At 35.5% G+C, this 15,996-nt stretch overlaps 1 protein-coding gene across 1 annotated transcript in view; it reads left to right on the top strand.

The window, feature by feature from the left end:
- The window catches only part of CCDC102B (coiled-coil domain containing 102B), a 197,103-nt gene that overhangs the window by 148,066 nt on the left and 33,041 nt on the right, over nucleotides 1-15,996 (top strand). Inside the window, exon 11 of the mRNA XM_042911020.1 lies at nucleotides 1,311-1,427. Within this exon, the coding sequence (XP_042766954.1) occupies nucleotides 1,311-1,427 (117 nt within the window). The remainder of the gene's footprint in view (nucleotides 1-1,310; nucleotides 1,428-15,996) is intronic.

Genomic DNA, 15,996 nt, shown 5'->3' on the forward strand with positions numbered 1-15,996 from the left:
TGCACACAAATTATATAATATAAATTCTGAAAACATTTACTACATATTTTAGGGGAAAATGTAAGTTAATAAAACAATGTTATATGTGTATTACACATTTTATAGATTTACCAAATTTTGTGTTTCTGTTGAAAACTGTAAGAACAGCTATGGAGAAAATTTACTATGTATTTACAGGATTTTTCTCACCTTCCTGTGTTTCACTTTATAGACTATTTTTTAGAGCGGTTTTAGGTTCACAGCATAATTGAATGGAACGTACGTACATTTGCCATAGGCTCCCTGTGTCCACTTAAGCATACCGTCCCCCCCATTATCAGTGTCCTCCACCAGGGTGGTACATTTGTTACAAATGATGAACCTATATTGACACATTAGTATCACCCAAGTCCATAGTTGACCTTAGGATGTGTTCTCGGTGTTGTACATTCTCTGGGTTTAGACAAATGCATAATGATATGTGTCTACCAGGGTCATACTAAATAGTTTCATTGCCCTAAAAATCTCTGTGCTCCACCAGTTCATCCCTTCCTACCCACAACCCTGAAAACCACTCATTTTACACTGTCTCCATACTTTTTCCTTTTTTAGACTGTCACATAATTAGAATTAAACAGTAAGTAACCTTTTCAGATTGGCTTCTTTCACTCCGTAATATGCATTTAAGTTTCCGCCATGCCTTCTCATGGCTTGAGTGCTCATTTCATTTTAGTGCTGAATAATCTTACATTATCTGGATATGCCACTCTTTACCCTATTTTTCTGTAGGAGTTCCATATTGCATTTTATTGGCATCGTTTATAAATATGTCTTTCCTAATTCGAGCGTCATATAGATGTATTTTTTCCATCGCCCAGGTTTGTCTCTGTTGTAATCTATGTACTCTTTAGACTTCATAGAAAATAGACATTAAGTAGGGTCACAAAGGATACTGTGCTACAAACATCCAAGACTGTTAAATCAGTGTTAATTGGATTCATTTAGAATCCAGTTGGTCAATTATCAGGAGTATGTGAGGTAACCAAGTTTTGCCCAATTTTCAAATGATTAGTTTAGATTGCTAAAGCTTTGCTGATTTGTTTTTGAACGACTTAGAATGTTTCAAGTACAAGTAAGGAAATAAATGATTTAACTACATTAATTATCACAGCAACGGTAAAACCTGCCAGAATCCACATAGAAAACAAACAAACAAAAACTAAACTAAAAGTAAAATGAAGGACTAATGTGGATTATCCTGGAGCCAGCCTTTGGAGCCTCATGTGATTATAATTCTAACTTCTGGTTTTGTTTTTGTTTTTGTTTTTCAGTTCAACATTATTCCTGGTCAACATGAAAATGAAATGAAAGAAATATCAGGAGATATAAAAGAAGAATCAAAATCTCAAACCGGCAAGGATAGAGTGATCTACGAGTTAAGAGCTGAGGTAAGGTATTGGATAAGGATTATAATACCAAAATATACCTGATTTTATTAGGTGATATACTATTTTAAGAAGTATAATTGGGGCATCTTTGGTTACTTTATGAAGAATAATGCTGCCAAAAATAAAAAAGAATATAATCAGTTTGTATGTGGTTTAAAAATGCTGCGGGATGAGACTGGCTCATCGCTACATTGGAATGACCTGACTTTTATAAAGACAGAATATTTGCTTAAAAATCATTTCTAGGCCATACGATTCTAACTGTGGGTAAATACTTATTAAAAGTTCAGTCGGCTGCTGGGTCTAATGGGTTAAGTTATCATCAGGACCAGCGACACACAAAATGTGTTGCATGTAGTGGAATTAACGTAGCTTTTGGCAGCTAGCAACGTGCGAGACAGGCAGGTGACCTCGCTTTCGGTAGTTCCTTCATTTCTTAAGTGTGCCAAGGGAAATGGTGGAAACGCTTATTTTCAACACTTCTACCGCGACCAACACCAAAAGACTTTTTACAGGTTGTAAACTCTGTTTTTTCTATGTCATGTTAACAAAGGAGGAATTGTTTAGGGGACTGAATATTTTTACTGCATAGAAAATTGCGTCAGTGCGCTAAAAGTGAGGAATCATAAATTACTTATTTTGTATCATAATTCTGGAAGAATGTCTTGGATGACTAAGTGTAGGAACAATTCAGGAAAAGTAGGCGGGGAAGAAGATTTGTGTTTGATGGCTTCTTCTTTATAAAACTCACACCCCAGTATATTTTCCATCAGATGAACAGATAGCAGAAAATGAATAAATCATAGATTTTGGAGCTGGAAGCGGCTCCATCACTGAGCACTTTATTCTGGACAACTCCTTCTGCCTCTCCAGGGCTCAATTTACAGAGTAAAATAATGGAAATAAGACGAATGAAGGTTATCATACAGGATTTTTGAAAAGATCACATACTGCATAGGAAAACTTGTTGGAGGCAGTGTGCCTTAACTTGGGGAGTTACCATTAAGTCGTTCAGGAGAAATAGCTCTTCCTGCTCGCATCAGTGCTGTCCCTTCCCACCTCTGCCCCGAGTCAGAAAGGGGTGTTGGGAAAGGCGAAGACAAACGGAGAGATCCATGATGAGAAAGGCTGATGTGTTGAGAGCAATTCTTCCTACCAGCTAGGTCCAAGGGGAAACATGGTGGTTTGCACGATGGCTGTTTTCTAAGAGGAATCAAACCATCAGGAGAAACACTACTTTCTTGGCTTTGAGATCTGAGAAGCATCTTAGATTAAGCTTTTGTACAACATGTATAAAAGCTTACTTAGCAGTTAGAGACAAAAACAGAAAAAGACACGTCTGGCTGTTTATTGTAAGTCTCCTCAAAGGTTGAGGGCGTGATCTTATATCATCATTTTCAGATGCACTGGGAGCCATTGCAATATAGGATCTCTGATACACAGCTTTTTTAGTTTGACTTAGCGAAAAGTTCTGAGACTCATTTATTAGCCATGTGACCTATTGTGACCATGTGACCTGTCAGCTATTTCATATCTATACAACCCAAATGTGATACAGACTTTTTACCCAGCTGAAGGTAATCTTCCACAAGACATTCAAGTACTATGATAAAGGATGTTATGATTTAAAACTTCGTGGTAAGGCACTGCAAGCTGAAAGCAAAGACATGAATTGGCTATGTCTTTTACTCTGTGCACTTGAGTGGTATATGCAATTCAATTAAATACAGAAAGAAAGCTTTGTTCAGAAGAAAACAAACAGGGGCGCCTGGTGGCTCAGCTGGTTAAGTGTCCCACTCTTGGTTTTGGGTCAGGTCATGACCTCACGGTTCATGGAATGGAACCCTGCTTCTGGCTCACGCTGACGGAACGGAGCCAGCTTGGGATTCTCTCTGTCCCTCTCTCTCTGCCCCTCCCCTGCTTGCGCGTGCTCTCTCTCTTTTTCTCTCTTTCTCAAAAATAAATTTTAAAAACTTAAAAAAAAAAGAAAGAAAATATTGAGACAGATTCTTAATAGAAACGATCAGCTTCCGTGTGTGTATGTTTATGTGTGGATGTGTATGTGTGCGTTATATATGTGAGTATATATATGTTCATTTAAGCCTTAAATTAGGATAGAAGCTACTTTCTTTCCTTAGAACACAGATAACCACACTTTGTTGGCATCATTTTACGTTTTACACTGGCTATGTTTAGGTCTCTAAAATCATATCATAATGTGTAATATGTTTTTTTTAATTTTTTGTTTAACATTTATTCATTTTTGAGAGTGAGAGACACAGAGCATGAGCAGGGGAGGGGAGGGGGAAGGGCATAAAGGCCATTGTGTGACTCTCCACAATCTAATTAAAGTATAACTTATTTTTAAAAATCTGGGTGTTTTAGCTATATAATCAATACTGTAGTATGTATGTGCACATATATCTTTGGACATTTAAAAATGGCTTAGGGTAGGGGTGCCTGGGTGGCTCAGTCGGTTGAATGTCTGACTTCGGCTCAGGTCATGACCTGGCAGTTTGTGAGTTCGAGCCCCGCGTTGGGCTCTGTTCTGACAGCTTGGAGACTGCAGCCTGCTTGGGGTCTGTGTCTCCCTCTTTCTCCCTGTTCCTCCCCCACTTGCCCTCTGTCTCTCTCTCTCAAAAATAAATAAACATTAAAAAATTAAAAATAAAATAAAATAAAAATGGCTTAGGGTAAATTCCTAGAAATGGTATGGCTTAGTCAAGAGAATGTTTATTTTTTAAATATTTTATACACATTGCCAAGTTGTCCTTTAGCAAAAATTATATCAATTCACATTCTTGCTCACCTGCAGAGTATAAGTGTGCTCATTTCATTATTCTATAGCCAACAGTATATATTGTTATTTTTAATTTTTCATAACTGATAGGCAAAAAATATCATTTTAATTTGTATTTTTCTTATCTAAACATAAACTTCTGGTTGTTTGCTCATTTTTGCTGATACAGTATTTATTATAATAGCTACCATTTACTGATAACTTCAAACATGTCATATGTATTGTGCTGGACCATTGAATTATAAGATCTCATTTAATATTTAATATTTTAACCCTCTTTTGATCTATATGTTCTTTTTTAATTTCAGTTTTATTAAGTTTTTTAAAATTTTAATTCCAGTATAGTTAACATACTTTTTTAAATGAAATTTTTTGTTTTATGATCTCTATATATCCTTGTCTACTTTTAAAGGAAACAGGCTTAGGTTTTTTTGGTTTAGGTTACAAAATCACCCCAAACATTGTTGAAATAATTTTTTACCTATGTTGTCATTTAGTTCCAGTTTTTCAGAGGTGCACACTCAGATTCAGGCTGTCAGCAAGTTAGGCCACTTACCAAGGCCACGTAGCTAATGACTTTTAATCTAGAAACCAAATGCTAGCAGTTGGTATTCGGCATTTCGGACCTGGTCTGTCACCTGTGAGTTTACTGGAGAAACCTAACAGGTTTTCAAACAATGTTGTTCGAATTGGGGGGAAATATAGTTTTTTCATATCAAACATCACAATTTTTTAATATTGATGACCCCCATTTATGATGGACAACTTTTAACACTGTTACTAACAGACTTTGATAATAGTATTGCTTTCACTTGACCAGGGTGTTCGAGTTATTTTTTGAACTGCCCAATTTTTTCAGAAGTAAGCTTCTCATTGTAGAAATTTGGTCAAAGAAGCTCAAAATGGAGTGTTGACAAAAAGGCCCCAGAGTATTTACGTAATTGGCTCTTCTGGCCAATGTGTAAGGAGGTGAATTCTCTGAGCACAAAGTGGCTGGATAAATGAATCGTTCTCAATAAATGCATATGCATAACAAATACATTTAATTTTTTCTCCATATTTAAGATCAAGGCCCCTCAAACTGGAAATGAAAAAAAAATGCTTTAACTTTACTTATTTATCATTTTGAGAGAGAGAGAAAGAGAGAGAGCGAGAGAGAGATTGAGAATGCATGTGCATGGAGGAAAGGGGCGGAGGGAGAGGGACAGAGAATCCCAAGCAGGCTCCACACACACAGGGCTCGATCTCTTGAACGTTGAGATCATGACCTGAAACAAAATCAAGAATCTGATGCTAAACCGACAGAGCTACCCAGGTGCCCCAATTAAAATTTTGCTTAGAATGGAAATTAACTAGCATTTTGAGTCAAGAAGTCACTATTTCTTTCTACAGTCCGGTTGCTGCTTGAAAGCAAACTCATAATCAGGAAACACTCCTTTTACAATTATTTTTAGGCCAACATTTTTTGGGATGCATGTTCATCCAAGGGAAAATAGCTGTTTTGTATTATATTATTCCAAAAAATATATATCACCAACATTTCAGTTTCAAATTTTTAGGAATTTTGATACCTTATTTTCTTATTTCTTATTTGTGAATTGTTCTTTTCTCTCCAACCACACATTTACATCCCATTTCTCTTTCACTTTGGAAAGATGAAATAGACATACTTTCCCCTATTTATCCCAATAAATGCAACTAAAAACTCTAACCATGATACTTAAAGGAAGCACAAGAAGATTCACAAAGTTGAAGGGAAGACGCATACCACCTAGGTAACTACAACTTACAAAATGATATGGCAGGGGGATTCCTGAATTTTCTTTTTGCTACATGTATCCCAGAATTGGAACTGAAGAAGGCAGCAACCTAGAAACACCAACAGTACAGGTAACAACAAAACTGAAAACGAAACAGAAACATGCAACCAAAATATTCTCACTCGAGCCAAACAACTAGGGAATGTCAGTTTATCAAGACAGAATGTTTTAGATAACCATTTGAATCCAGCCAAATAAATATCACAGAAAAAAAAAGGGTGCCCCACCTCAGCCCCTGTTAGCAAAGTTGAGTGGGGAGCTTTGACCACCACCCTTGCTAGGCCACAAAAGAGGTACCCGTCCCTCCCTTCTGAAGTGGGGGCAGAGAAGGCTGAACAGGAGCCAGGACTTGTATCTCTGTTAGTGGTGAGGCCCCCAGCCCCCAGGGGTGCCGGTGGGAAACATGTCAGGAGCCTGTACTCCCACACCCACCCTCCCCCAGTTAGGGAGGTCTGGTGGGCAGCTGGAACTCTCATTGTCACCCAGCTTTAACCAAGAGCACCCCCGACTAGGTGTCAAAGGAGGTTTAGTGAGGAAACGGAACTTCTCCATTCACCTGAAAGTAATAAGGCAGAGCTGTACCCTTCCCCTCCAGAATGGTGTAACAGGAACCCGGATAAAACAGAATGTTTATGTAAGATCTAGAGTCTCTTCACACAGTACCCAAAATATCCAGGACACAATTGAAAACTATTCATCACATTATGACCAAAAATATCTCAAAGTGAACAAAAGAAGATAATCAGTAGATGCCAACACCAAAATGGTGGAGCTTTTTTAATTACTGGTGAGGATTTTAAAATGACTAACATAAAGGTGCTTAAAGAACAAATTGTGAACGTGCTTGGAACAAATGAGAAAAACAATGGCAATTCTCAGGAAAGAAAATGTCTCAGAGATACAGAAAATACAAAGAAGAAACAAATAGAAAAGTTAGAATGAAAAACAATAACTATTTTTTTAAAAAAATATGAATGGAAGGGACAGAGGAAGGAATCAATGACCTTGAAGACAGAACATTAGAAATTATTCAATCCAGAAAAAAAAATAGAGCCTTTGCTAACGGGTTGAGATGGGTTGAGGTGGTAACAAAAGATCGCATTCTTCTGCCTTTGGAAGCCAGTGTAAGAGAAGAAGTAAGTGTGGGGCTGAAGAGAACTCAAATAAATAATGGGCGAAAATTTTCCAGATCTTAGGATAAGAGTCAAATCTATAGTTTAAAAGCATAGTAATCTCCAAACAGCATAAACTCAAGAATACCCACATCAAGAAACATCAGTCGAATTTATGGAAGATTAGGAAAAAGTAATCTTCATAGCACCTAGAAGGAAATTACACCTGACCTACAGGGGGAAAAAAAAAGATAACCTGGGTGACAGTAAATATCTCATCAGAAGCCACAAAAGCCAGAAGGAAGTGGCATACAATTGACCAAGTTCTACACCTGCCAACTCAAAATGCTGTACTCAGTGTTCAGGACGTCCTCAGTGAAGAAAGACTAAGAATTTGTCTTCAGCAAGTAAGCACATGAAAAATGTTCAACACATTAGCCATCAGGGAAGCGCGAGCAAAAACCACAATGAGGTATAATCACACACCTTTTACAATGGCTGAAAGAAGAAATAGTGACGAAGGCAACGCTGGTGGAGTTGGAGAGCTCCTGGGCCAGACTTCGTTGCTGGAGGGAACGTAAATGATACAGACGCATCGGAAAACGGTTTGGTAGATTCCCACACAGCACCTACTAGGTCACCAAACAGTTGTGCTCCTGAGCACTTCTGTCAGAGAAATGAAAACATATACTCACTCACAACCTGTATGTGAATCTTTGAAGTAATTTTATTTGTCAATGCCAAAGCTTGGAAACGTTGTCTGTAACGTTCTGTGGGTAAAAAAAAAAAATGAAACAAGCCATACACCCATACCTTGGAATACTCCTCGGGAATAAAATGGAATTAACTCTTGACTATGCAGCAATCTGGATGAATCTCCGAAGAAGTATGTTAAGGAAAAAATGCCGATCCTGTCAACAACGTAGTCTGTGATTTCATTGTTATAACATTACTGAAATGACAGAATTTTAGAAATGAAGAGATTTGTGATTGCCAGAGATTAGGGGATAATGAGAAGGAGGGAGTGTGTGTACAAAATGGCAACATAATGCATTCTTGTGATGGAAATGGCCTATTTGGTCAAAATATAGACTATGTAATTGTCGCTATCTGATTATGATACTGTACTATGGAGTTGCAAAATGACACCATTGGAGAAAACTGGGGCAAGGGCACATGGAATTTATCTTAATTATTTCTTACAGCTGCCTAAGGATCTACAATTATCTCAAAAATTCAATAAGCAAATTCCGATCTCTTTCAGTATGGATGACAAGTTCCACCTTTTCCACATACTCCTCTGAAAATATGCATTCCTAATTTTCTTTCCATTTTTGGTATCCAAGAGACCTTGGTCATAGTTGTTATCCTGGTAATACCTTGCCGTCTGACCTTCTAGCAATTACATAGGGTTTCTGAGTCTGTCTGATTATCTGCAAAATAGTGTTTTAACAACTTTTCTAAAGGATTAATTCATCTGTATATGTAAAGTACTAAAATTGTACATTACATGTTAGGCACTCGATAAATACATGTTTTCTCCCTTGCTATTTACATTTCATTTAGTAACTTCCAAGTTGTGTATGTTTTTCCTCTTCTCAACTGTAAACTCGTTTGAATTTAAGGATAACTGTACTGACCAGTTTCCAGCTCAAGTAGGTTTCCCCAGATTTTTTTGTGGTGAGGTGGGCGAAAATATAAAGAACATAAAAATGCTTTTATTCTGTGCTTAAAAAATATTTTCAAGGTGTTTTCTTAAATTATAGTTCAATCTTTGATTCTGTGTATATTGTATGGTACATACTGCGATGGGTCTAGTAATCGACTGACTGCTGTCTATATGGAAATGAACCTGCCCTAGAGAACTGCCTTCAGTGAGGGATGTAGAATTCATCCAAAATTATAGTTAAGTGCATGTTTTCAGCTGTATGGGAACTATGTAGCAGATCTGCCTGATGCTGGGGGAGTTGACCTAGTTATAAATTTTAAATGAAGAGATGCCTGGGATTTTAGTTACTGCCAGCGTTAAATAGTATTACCTTTGACTGGCAGGGAGTTGTATAATTAGAAGTCCAGTGCCATCATAACTTAATTTTCCGAGATTGTCACAATAGATGCTAATCTAATTTGATTTAAATCTGTTGTACCTCATGCCTCTTACTGACTTTACATGTTGTAGCAAAGTGAGTTAGATCACTGAGAATACTCTAAATGTATCAGAAATAATTATATAATTTTGAAACAGGATACTGATGGTTGAAAGCAAGTCAATTTAGAAGTCTGTTAGTGATATGGATTTGACTATTCTGGCACATGCTAGGTTTATATTGACAAAACTCAGGAAGCAGAATTTCTAAAGAGAAATTTGATATGAGTAAGCCATTAGAGAAAAATAATATTCTGGGAAAACTGAAAATTAAACTGTCACACATGGATATGCATTCTGGTTATTTAGACAAACACAAATCTAAATAGTCCAATTATCCGAGACCAAAACTGTCACTTGTCTTGCATTTATAGAAGACTGATGAATATAAAATTGGGTAACAGATGAAAGCCTGTGATGATTATCCAAAAAGTATTAGGTGGCTCGAATAACAACTTTTCTTCAAAAAAGGTTTAGAATTGTGCAGAGTGGGTGAAAGTATTTAAAACTCCTTTGCATAGATACCCCATGAGCAGTGTTTTTTCCTGGTGGCCAGTTGTTCAGAAAGCTTTCCAGCTATATCAGATTGATGATTTATTTACAACCTGAGATTGTTTTCTCAACCGTAAGTTTATCCAAAAGATACAAAATGCTGGTTCGAAGGGGCACATGCACCCCAATATTATAGCAGCACTATCAATAATAGCCAAAGTATGGAAAGAGCCCAAATGTCCATCACCTGATGAATGGATAAAGAAGATGTGATACACACACACACACACACACACACACACACACACACACACACACACCACAATGGAATACTACTTAGTGATGAAAAAGAATGAAATCTTGCCATTTGCAACAACATGGATGGACCTAGAGGGTATTATGCTAAGTATGAAGTAAGTCAGAGAAAGAAAAATACCATATGATTTCACTCATATGTGGAATTTGAGAGGCACAACAGATAAACATAGGGGAAGGAAAGCGAAAATAAGATAACAGAGAGGGAGGGGTGCCTGGGTGGCTGAGTGGGTTAAGTGACCAACTTTGGCTCAGGTCATGATCTCATGGTTTGTGAGTTTGAGCCCCACATTGGGCTCTGTGCTGACAGCTCAGAGCTGGAGCCTACCTCAGATTCTGTGTCTCCCTATTTCTCTGCTCCTCCCCTGTTCATGCTCTCTCTCTCTCTCTCTCTCTCAAATAAATAAACATTAAAAAGAAAATTTTAAAAAAAGGACAACCATATCAAGAAACTAGTGGCTAGTCACCCGAGTCCTAAAGATATGCCCAATTTTCCTATTATACTCTACCATCAGGGGTTAACTGAAGAAATTCAGTATCCTCTGCACTTCTTATTGAATTCATTTATTTTTTAATAGGGTAGGATATTTCTCTCAATTATTAGGAATTCTCCTATATTTTAAATATTTAAGCAATAGAAAATACTGTTAATTAGATAACCTTTATAAATATAAAAATTTAAAACTTTATTCACAATATGTTGTTATCCTGGTAAGCATGAGTGGCTATTGTAATAATTATTTTTTATCAAGTTTTTAATTTTAATTCCAGTGTCGTTAACATACAGTGTTGTATTAGTTTCAGGTGTACAATATAGTGATTCAGTAATCCTATACATTACCCAGTGTTCATTATGGCAAGTGTACTCTTTAATCCCCGTCTCCCATTTCTCCCACCCCCATTTCCCATCTCCCCTCTGGTAACCATCTGTTCTCTACAGCTAAGAGTGCATTTTTTGGTTTGTCTCTCTTTTTTTTTTTCCTTCATTTGTTTTTTTCTTAAATTCAACATGGATAAAATCACATGGTATTGTCTTTCTCTGAATGACTTTTTTATTTGCTTGGCATGTTATTCTCTAGCTCTATCCATGTTGCAAATGACAAGGTTTCATTCTTTTTTATGGCTGAATAATATTCCATTATAGATAGATGGCTAGATAGATAGATAGATAGATATCACTACTTCTTTATACATTTGTATATCAGTGGACCCTTGGGTTGCTTCCAAAATTTGACTATTATAAATCGTGCTTCAATAAACATAGGAATGCATATATCTTTTTGAATGAGTGTTTTCTATTCTTTGGGTAAATACCCAATAGTGCAATTACTGGATAATAGGCTATTTTTAATTTGGGGGGGAACCTCCATGCTGTTTTCCACAGTGACTGCACCAGTGACTGCATTTCTACCAACAGTGCACAAGAGTGCCTGTTTCTCCACATCTTCACCAACACCTGTTTTTTCTTGTGTTGTTGATTTTAGCCATTCTGACAGGTGTGAGGTGTCATTGTAGTTTTGATTTGCATTTCCGTGATGATGAGTGATGTTGAGTATCTTTTCATGTGTCTGTTGGCCATCTGGATATCTTCTTTGGAGAAATGTCTGTTAATGTCTTCTGTCCATTTTTAAATTAGGTACATTATGGGAGTGTTGAGTTGTATAAATTCTTTATATATCTTGGATACTAGCCCTTTATTGAATACGTTATTTGCAAATACCTTCTCCCATTAAGTAGATTGTCTTTAGTTTTTTTTTTTTTTTTTGATTGATTCCTTTACAGTGTGGTAGCTTTTTATTTTGATGTAGTCCCCAGAGTTTATTTTTGCATTTGTTTCTCTTGCTTCAGGAGACATATCTAAAAAGAATTTGCTATAAACAGTGTCAGAAAGATTACTGGATATGCCCTCTTCTAGGATTTTTTATTGTTCCAGGTGTCACATTTAGGTCTTTAGTACATTTTGAGTTTATTTTTATTTATGTTTTAAAAAAGTAGTCCAGTTTCATTCTTTTTCATATGGCTGTCCAGTTTTCCCTATACCATTTGTTGAAGAGACTTGTCTTTTCTCCAAGAGTAATTGATCATATAATCATGGTTTTGTTTATGGGCTTTCTATACTGTTCTAATATTCTATGTATCTATTTTTGTGCTGGTACCATACAGTTTTGGTTATTACAGCTTTGTAATATAACTTGAAATCTAGAATTCTGAGACCTCCAGCTTTGTTTTTCTCTTTCAAAATTGTTTTGGTTAATTCAGATCTTTTGTGCTTCCATACAGATTTTAGGATTATTTGTTCTAGCTCTGTGAGGAATGCTGTTGGCATTTTGATAGGGATTGCATTAAATTTGTAGATTGCTTTGGGTAGTATAGACGATTTAGCAATATTTGTTCTTCCAACCCATGAATATGGAATATCTTTCCATTAGTTTGTGTATTCTTCAATTTATTCTTCTCACGGTTGTATAGTTTTCAGAGTACAAGTCTTTCACCTCTTTGGTCAAGTTCATTCCTAGGCATTTTATTATTTTTGGTGCAATTGTAAATGGGACTGCTTTCTTAATTTCTCTTTCTGTTGCTTCATTATTGGTGTATAAGAATGCATTGATTCCTGTACATTGATTTTGTATCCTGCAACTTTACTGAATTCATTTATTAGTTCTAGTAGTTTATTGATGAAGTCTTTAGGGTTTTCTATATATAGTATCATATCACCTGCAAATAGTGTAAGTTTTAATTCTTCCTTACCAATTTAGATGCCTTCTGTTCCTTTTCTTCCTTATCTGATAGCTTTGACGAGGACTTCCCATACTAGGTTTAAAACTAGTGAGAGTGGCTACCTTGTCTTGTCCTGATCTTAGTGGGAAAGCTCTAAAATTTTCACCATTGAGTATAATGTTAGCTTTGGGTTTTTTATATATGGCCTTTATTACGTTGAGGTATGTTCCTTCTAAACCTACTTTGTAGACATTTTCTATCATGAATAGATGCTGTATTTTATCAAATGTTTTTTCTGCATCTATTGAGATTATCATATGGTTTTTATCCTTTCTGTTAAAGATGTGATGTATCACGTTTATTGATTTTCAAATAGTGAACCACTCTTGCATCCCAGGAATAAATCTTCCTTAATCATGGTGAATGATTTTTTTAATGTATTCTTAGATTCAGTTTGCGAATATTTTGTTGATGATTTTTGCATCTATGTTTATCAAAGATATTGGCATGTAGCTTTCTTTTTTTTGTAGTATCTATATCTGGTTTTGGCCTCATAAAATGATTTTGGAATTTTTCTTTCCTCTTTTATTTTTGTAAAAGTTTGAGAAAAATAGGTATTAACTCTTCTTTAAATATTTGGTAGAATTCACCTGTGAAGCCATCTGGTCCCAGACTTCTTTGCTGTAAGTTTCTTGATTATTGATTCAATTTCAGTGCTGGTCATTGGTCTGTTCAAATTTTTTACTTCTTCCTGATTTGGTTTTGTTAGGCCATGTGCTTCTAAAATGTATCCATTTTTTTCTAGGTTGTCCAATTTGTTGGTATATAATTTTTCATAATATTCTCTTACAATTGTGTTTCTGTGATGTTGATTGTTGTTTCTCCTTTCTCATTTCTGATTTTGTTTATTTGAGTCCTCTCTCTCTCTCTTATTTATTTATTTACTTATTCACCTATTTATTTATGTGTCTGGCTAGAACTCCATCAGTTCTGTTGATCTTTTCAAATTACCAGCTCCTGGTTTCATTGATCTGTTTGATCTGTTCTATTGGCCTTTTTTAGTTTCCATATCATTTATTTCTGCTCTAATCTTTATTAATTCCTTCCTTACACTGGTTTTGGGTTTTGTTTGTTTTTTATTTTGTAGCTTCTTTTGGTGTAATATTAGGCTACTTATTTGAGATTCTTCTTGCTTCTTGAGGTAGGCTTGTATGGGAGTAATTATTTTTAACAGTAATGGATCAGATTAGTTTTTATTTTCAGTACTGACCTGCTTAAGTTAAAAACAGTTGTTACAGGCTGTGGCCATTTTGTATGTGTTTTTAGCAGGGGTTGAAGTACCCTGGAAAAAGAACAATTCTCCAAAGTCCATATCTGAGTCTCCAACTTTAGGTTTTCTAGTCATCACCACAATAACAATTATTGTATGAAAGAACTAAATCAAACAAGTGATAAAGCACGATAATTACTCTTACAAACTATTCTATCAACTAATAAGAGTACGTCTTACAAAAGTGAAAGGTGTCATCTGGAGATGAGCATAGATAGAAGAAAGAAAAGGCCAAAAGCAAAGGGAAGAAGAAAAGCCTTATGTCTATGCATCTTTGCCTTAAATATTAAAAAATAATGGAGGGTGATCATATAGTTATTAAAATACATGTTTCTGTTTTCTTTCATACCGAGAATCACTAGATATTTATACCTAATGTTTATGGATGCTTTGTAGGCTCCCTGGGCTTTATAAGCCCTTAACATACGTGATTTCATTTCATCAACACATCAATAAGAGAAGTATGATTATAGTTTTTTTCTTTTTACAGATGAGAAAGCAGGCTCAGAAAGTTTAAGGAAAGTGCCCCAGGCTTCACAGCTAGTACATAGCAGAATTAGATTTAAACCTCACACCCTCGTAAATCAACTAAATATTTTAAGCATCTTTCATCTTATTATTTTGAACTTATTTTTCTGCATATTTTTTAGCATAATTCTCCGATGTTAGAATACCAAATAAAAATATACAAAGCAAACAAAAATGGCTATATGATGTGGTTAAATAATGATACAATACATGGTTCTAGGAACATTTTATTTTTCAATATATTAAAAATATTTTAACCATGATTATCATTCCACCGATTAAAAAAATCATCAAGCATCCTTAAAAAGGAAATGATTATGTGCCATACAAAGGCAGGCTTTACATTGCCACACTTTAGAGAATTTGAATCTGAACCACTTGGGTAAGAATGTAAATAAATAAGACAATTATTAATACTCAGACACTGTAAATTCATGTCCTGTAGCACAGAGAAATAAAATGGGAAATAATATTCATTATCACTGACTTTTGTAAGGTGATCCTACAATCCTGACCTTTTCTTTTTTTTTAGGTCTGATTCTTTAAAATTTTCTATATTTGTTCTGCATTTTCTCTTCTTCTGAGACAAATTCTGGCCTCCCCTAAGGTTTATCCTCTTGTAGGTTATATCCATTAGTCCAAGTTAAGTAGAAACCATTGTCATTCAAAACTCCTTAAATGGGATACTTTGACTACCCCTGAAGGGAGAGGGCAGAGTTATTTCTTTCTTTCTTCTATTTTATTTTGTGGAGGTGAGGAGATGTAGCAGAGTATGGCTGGAGGTGAGATAAAACCAAGTACATTAAGAAACTAAAAACTAAAAAAACAAAACAAACAAAAAAACCTACTTAGTTCTAGATACGAGCCATTTAAAATTTTCCTTACAAGTGATTTTGAATTCTGGTCAGAAATAATTATTGGAAACCAAATTTCAAATAATACTCAAGTCTATACTTTGACCTTTATCAAATCTGTTGGGAAGATCTTTCCTCGACCATAAATGTCTAAGAATTTTTCAGTAAAAGGTCAGGTGAGTTGAAGATTCCCACGTAATCGATCCATACTCATTGACATTTGTTTTTGAATTTGGACAAATGTTCGTGTTGGACTTTGGCTCACTGACATATATGAGTAATTGATTTTTTAACTGACTCACACTTGAGAAATATCCTTTCTTTTCTAAAAGAGAAAACTTAAACTACAGATATAAAACTACACTAACGCACACCTCTAATGTTGGTACCAAAACTCAAAACAATATTTTGTCAAGACTCTTAAACTTTTAACCTTATCAAGTGACTAAAAACA

The sequence above is a fragment of the Panthera leo genome, chromosome D3 (genome assembly GCF_018350215.1).
Source record: "Panthera leo isolate Ple1 chromosome D3, P.leo_Ple1_pat1.1, whole genome shotgun sequence".
NCBI lineage: Eukaryota > Metazoa > Chordata > Mammalia > Carnivora > Felidae > Panthera > Panthera leo.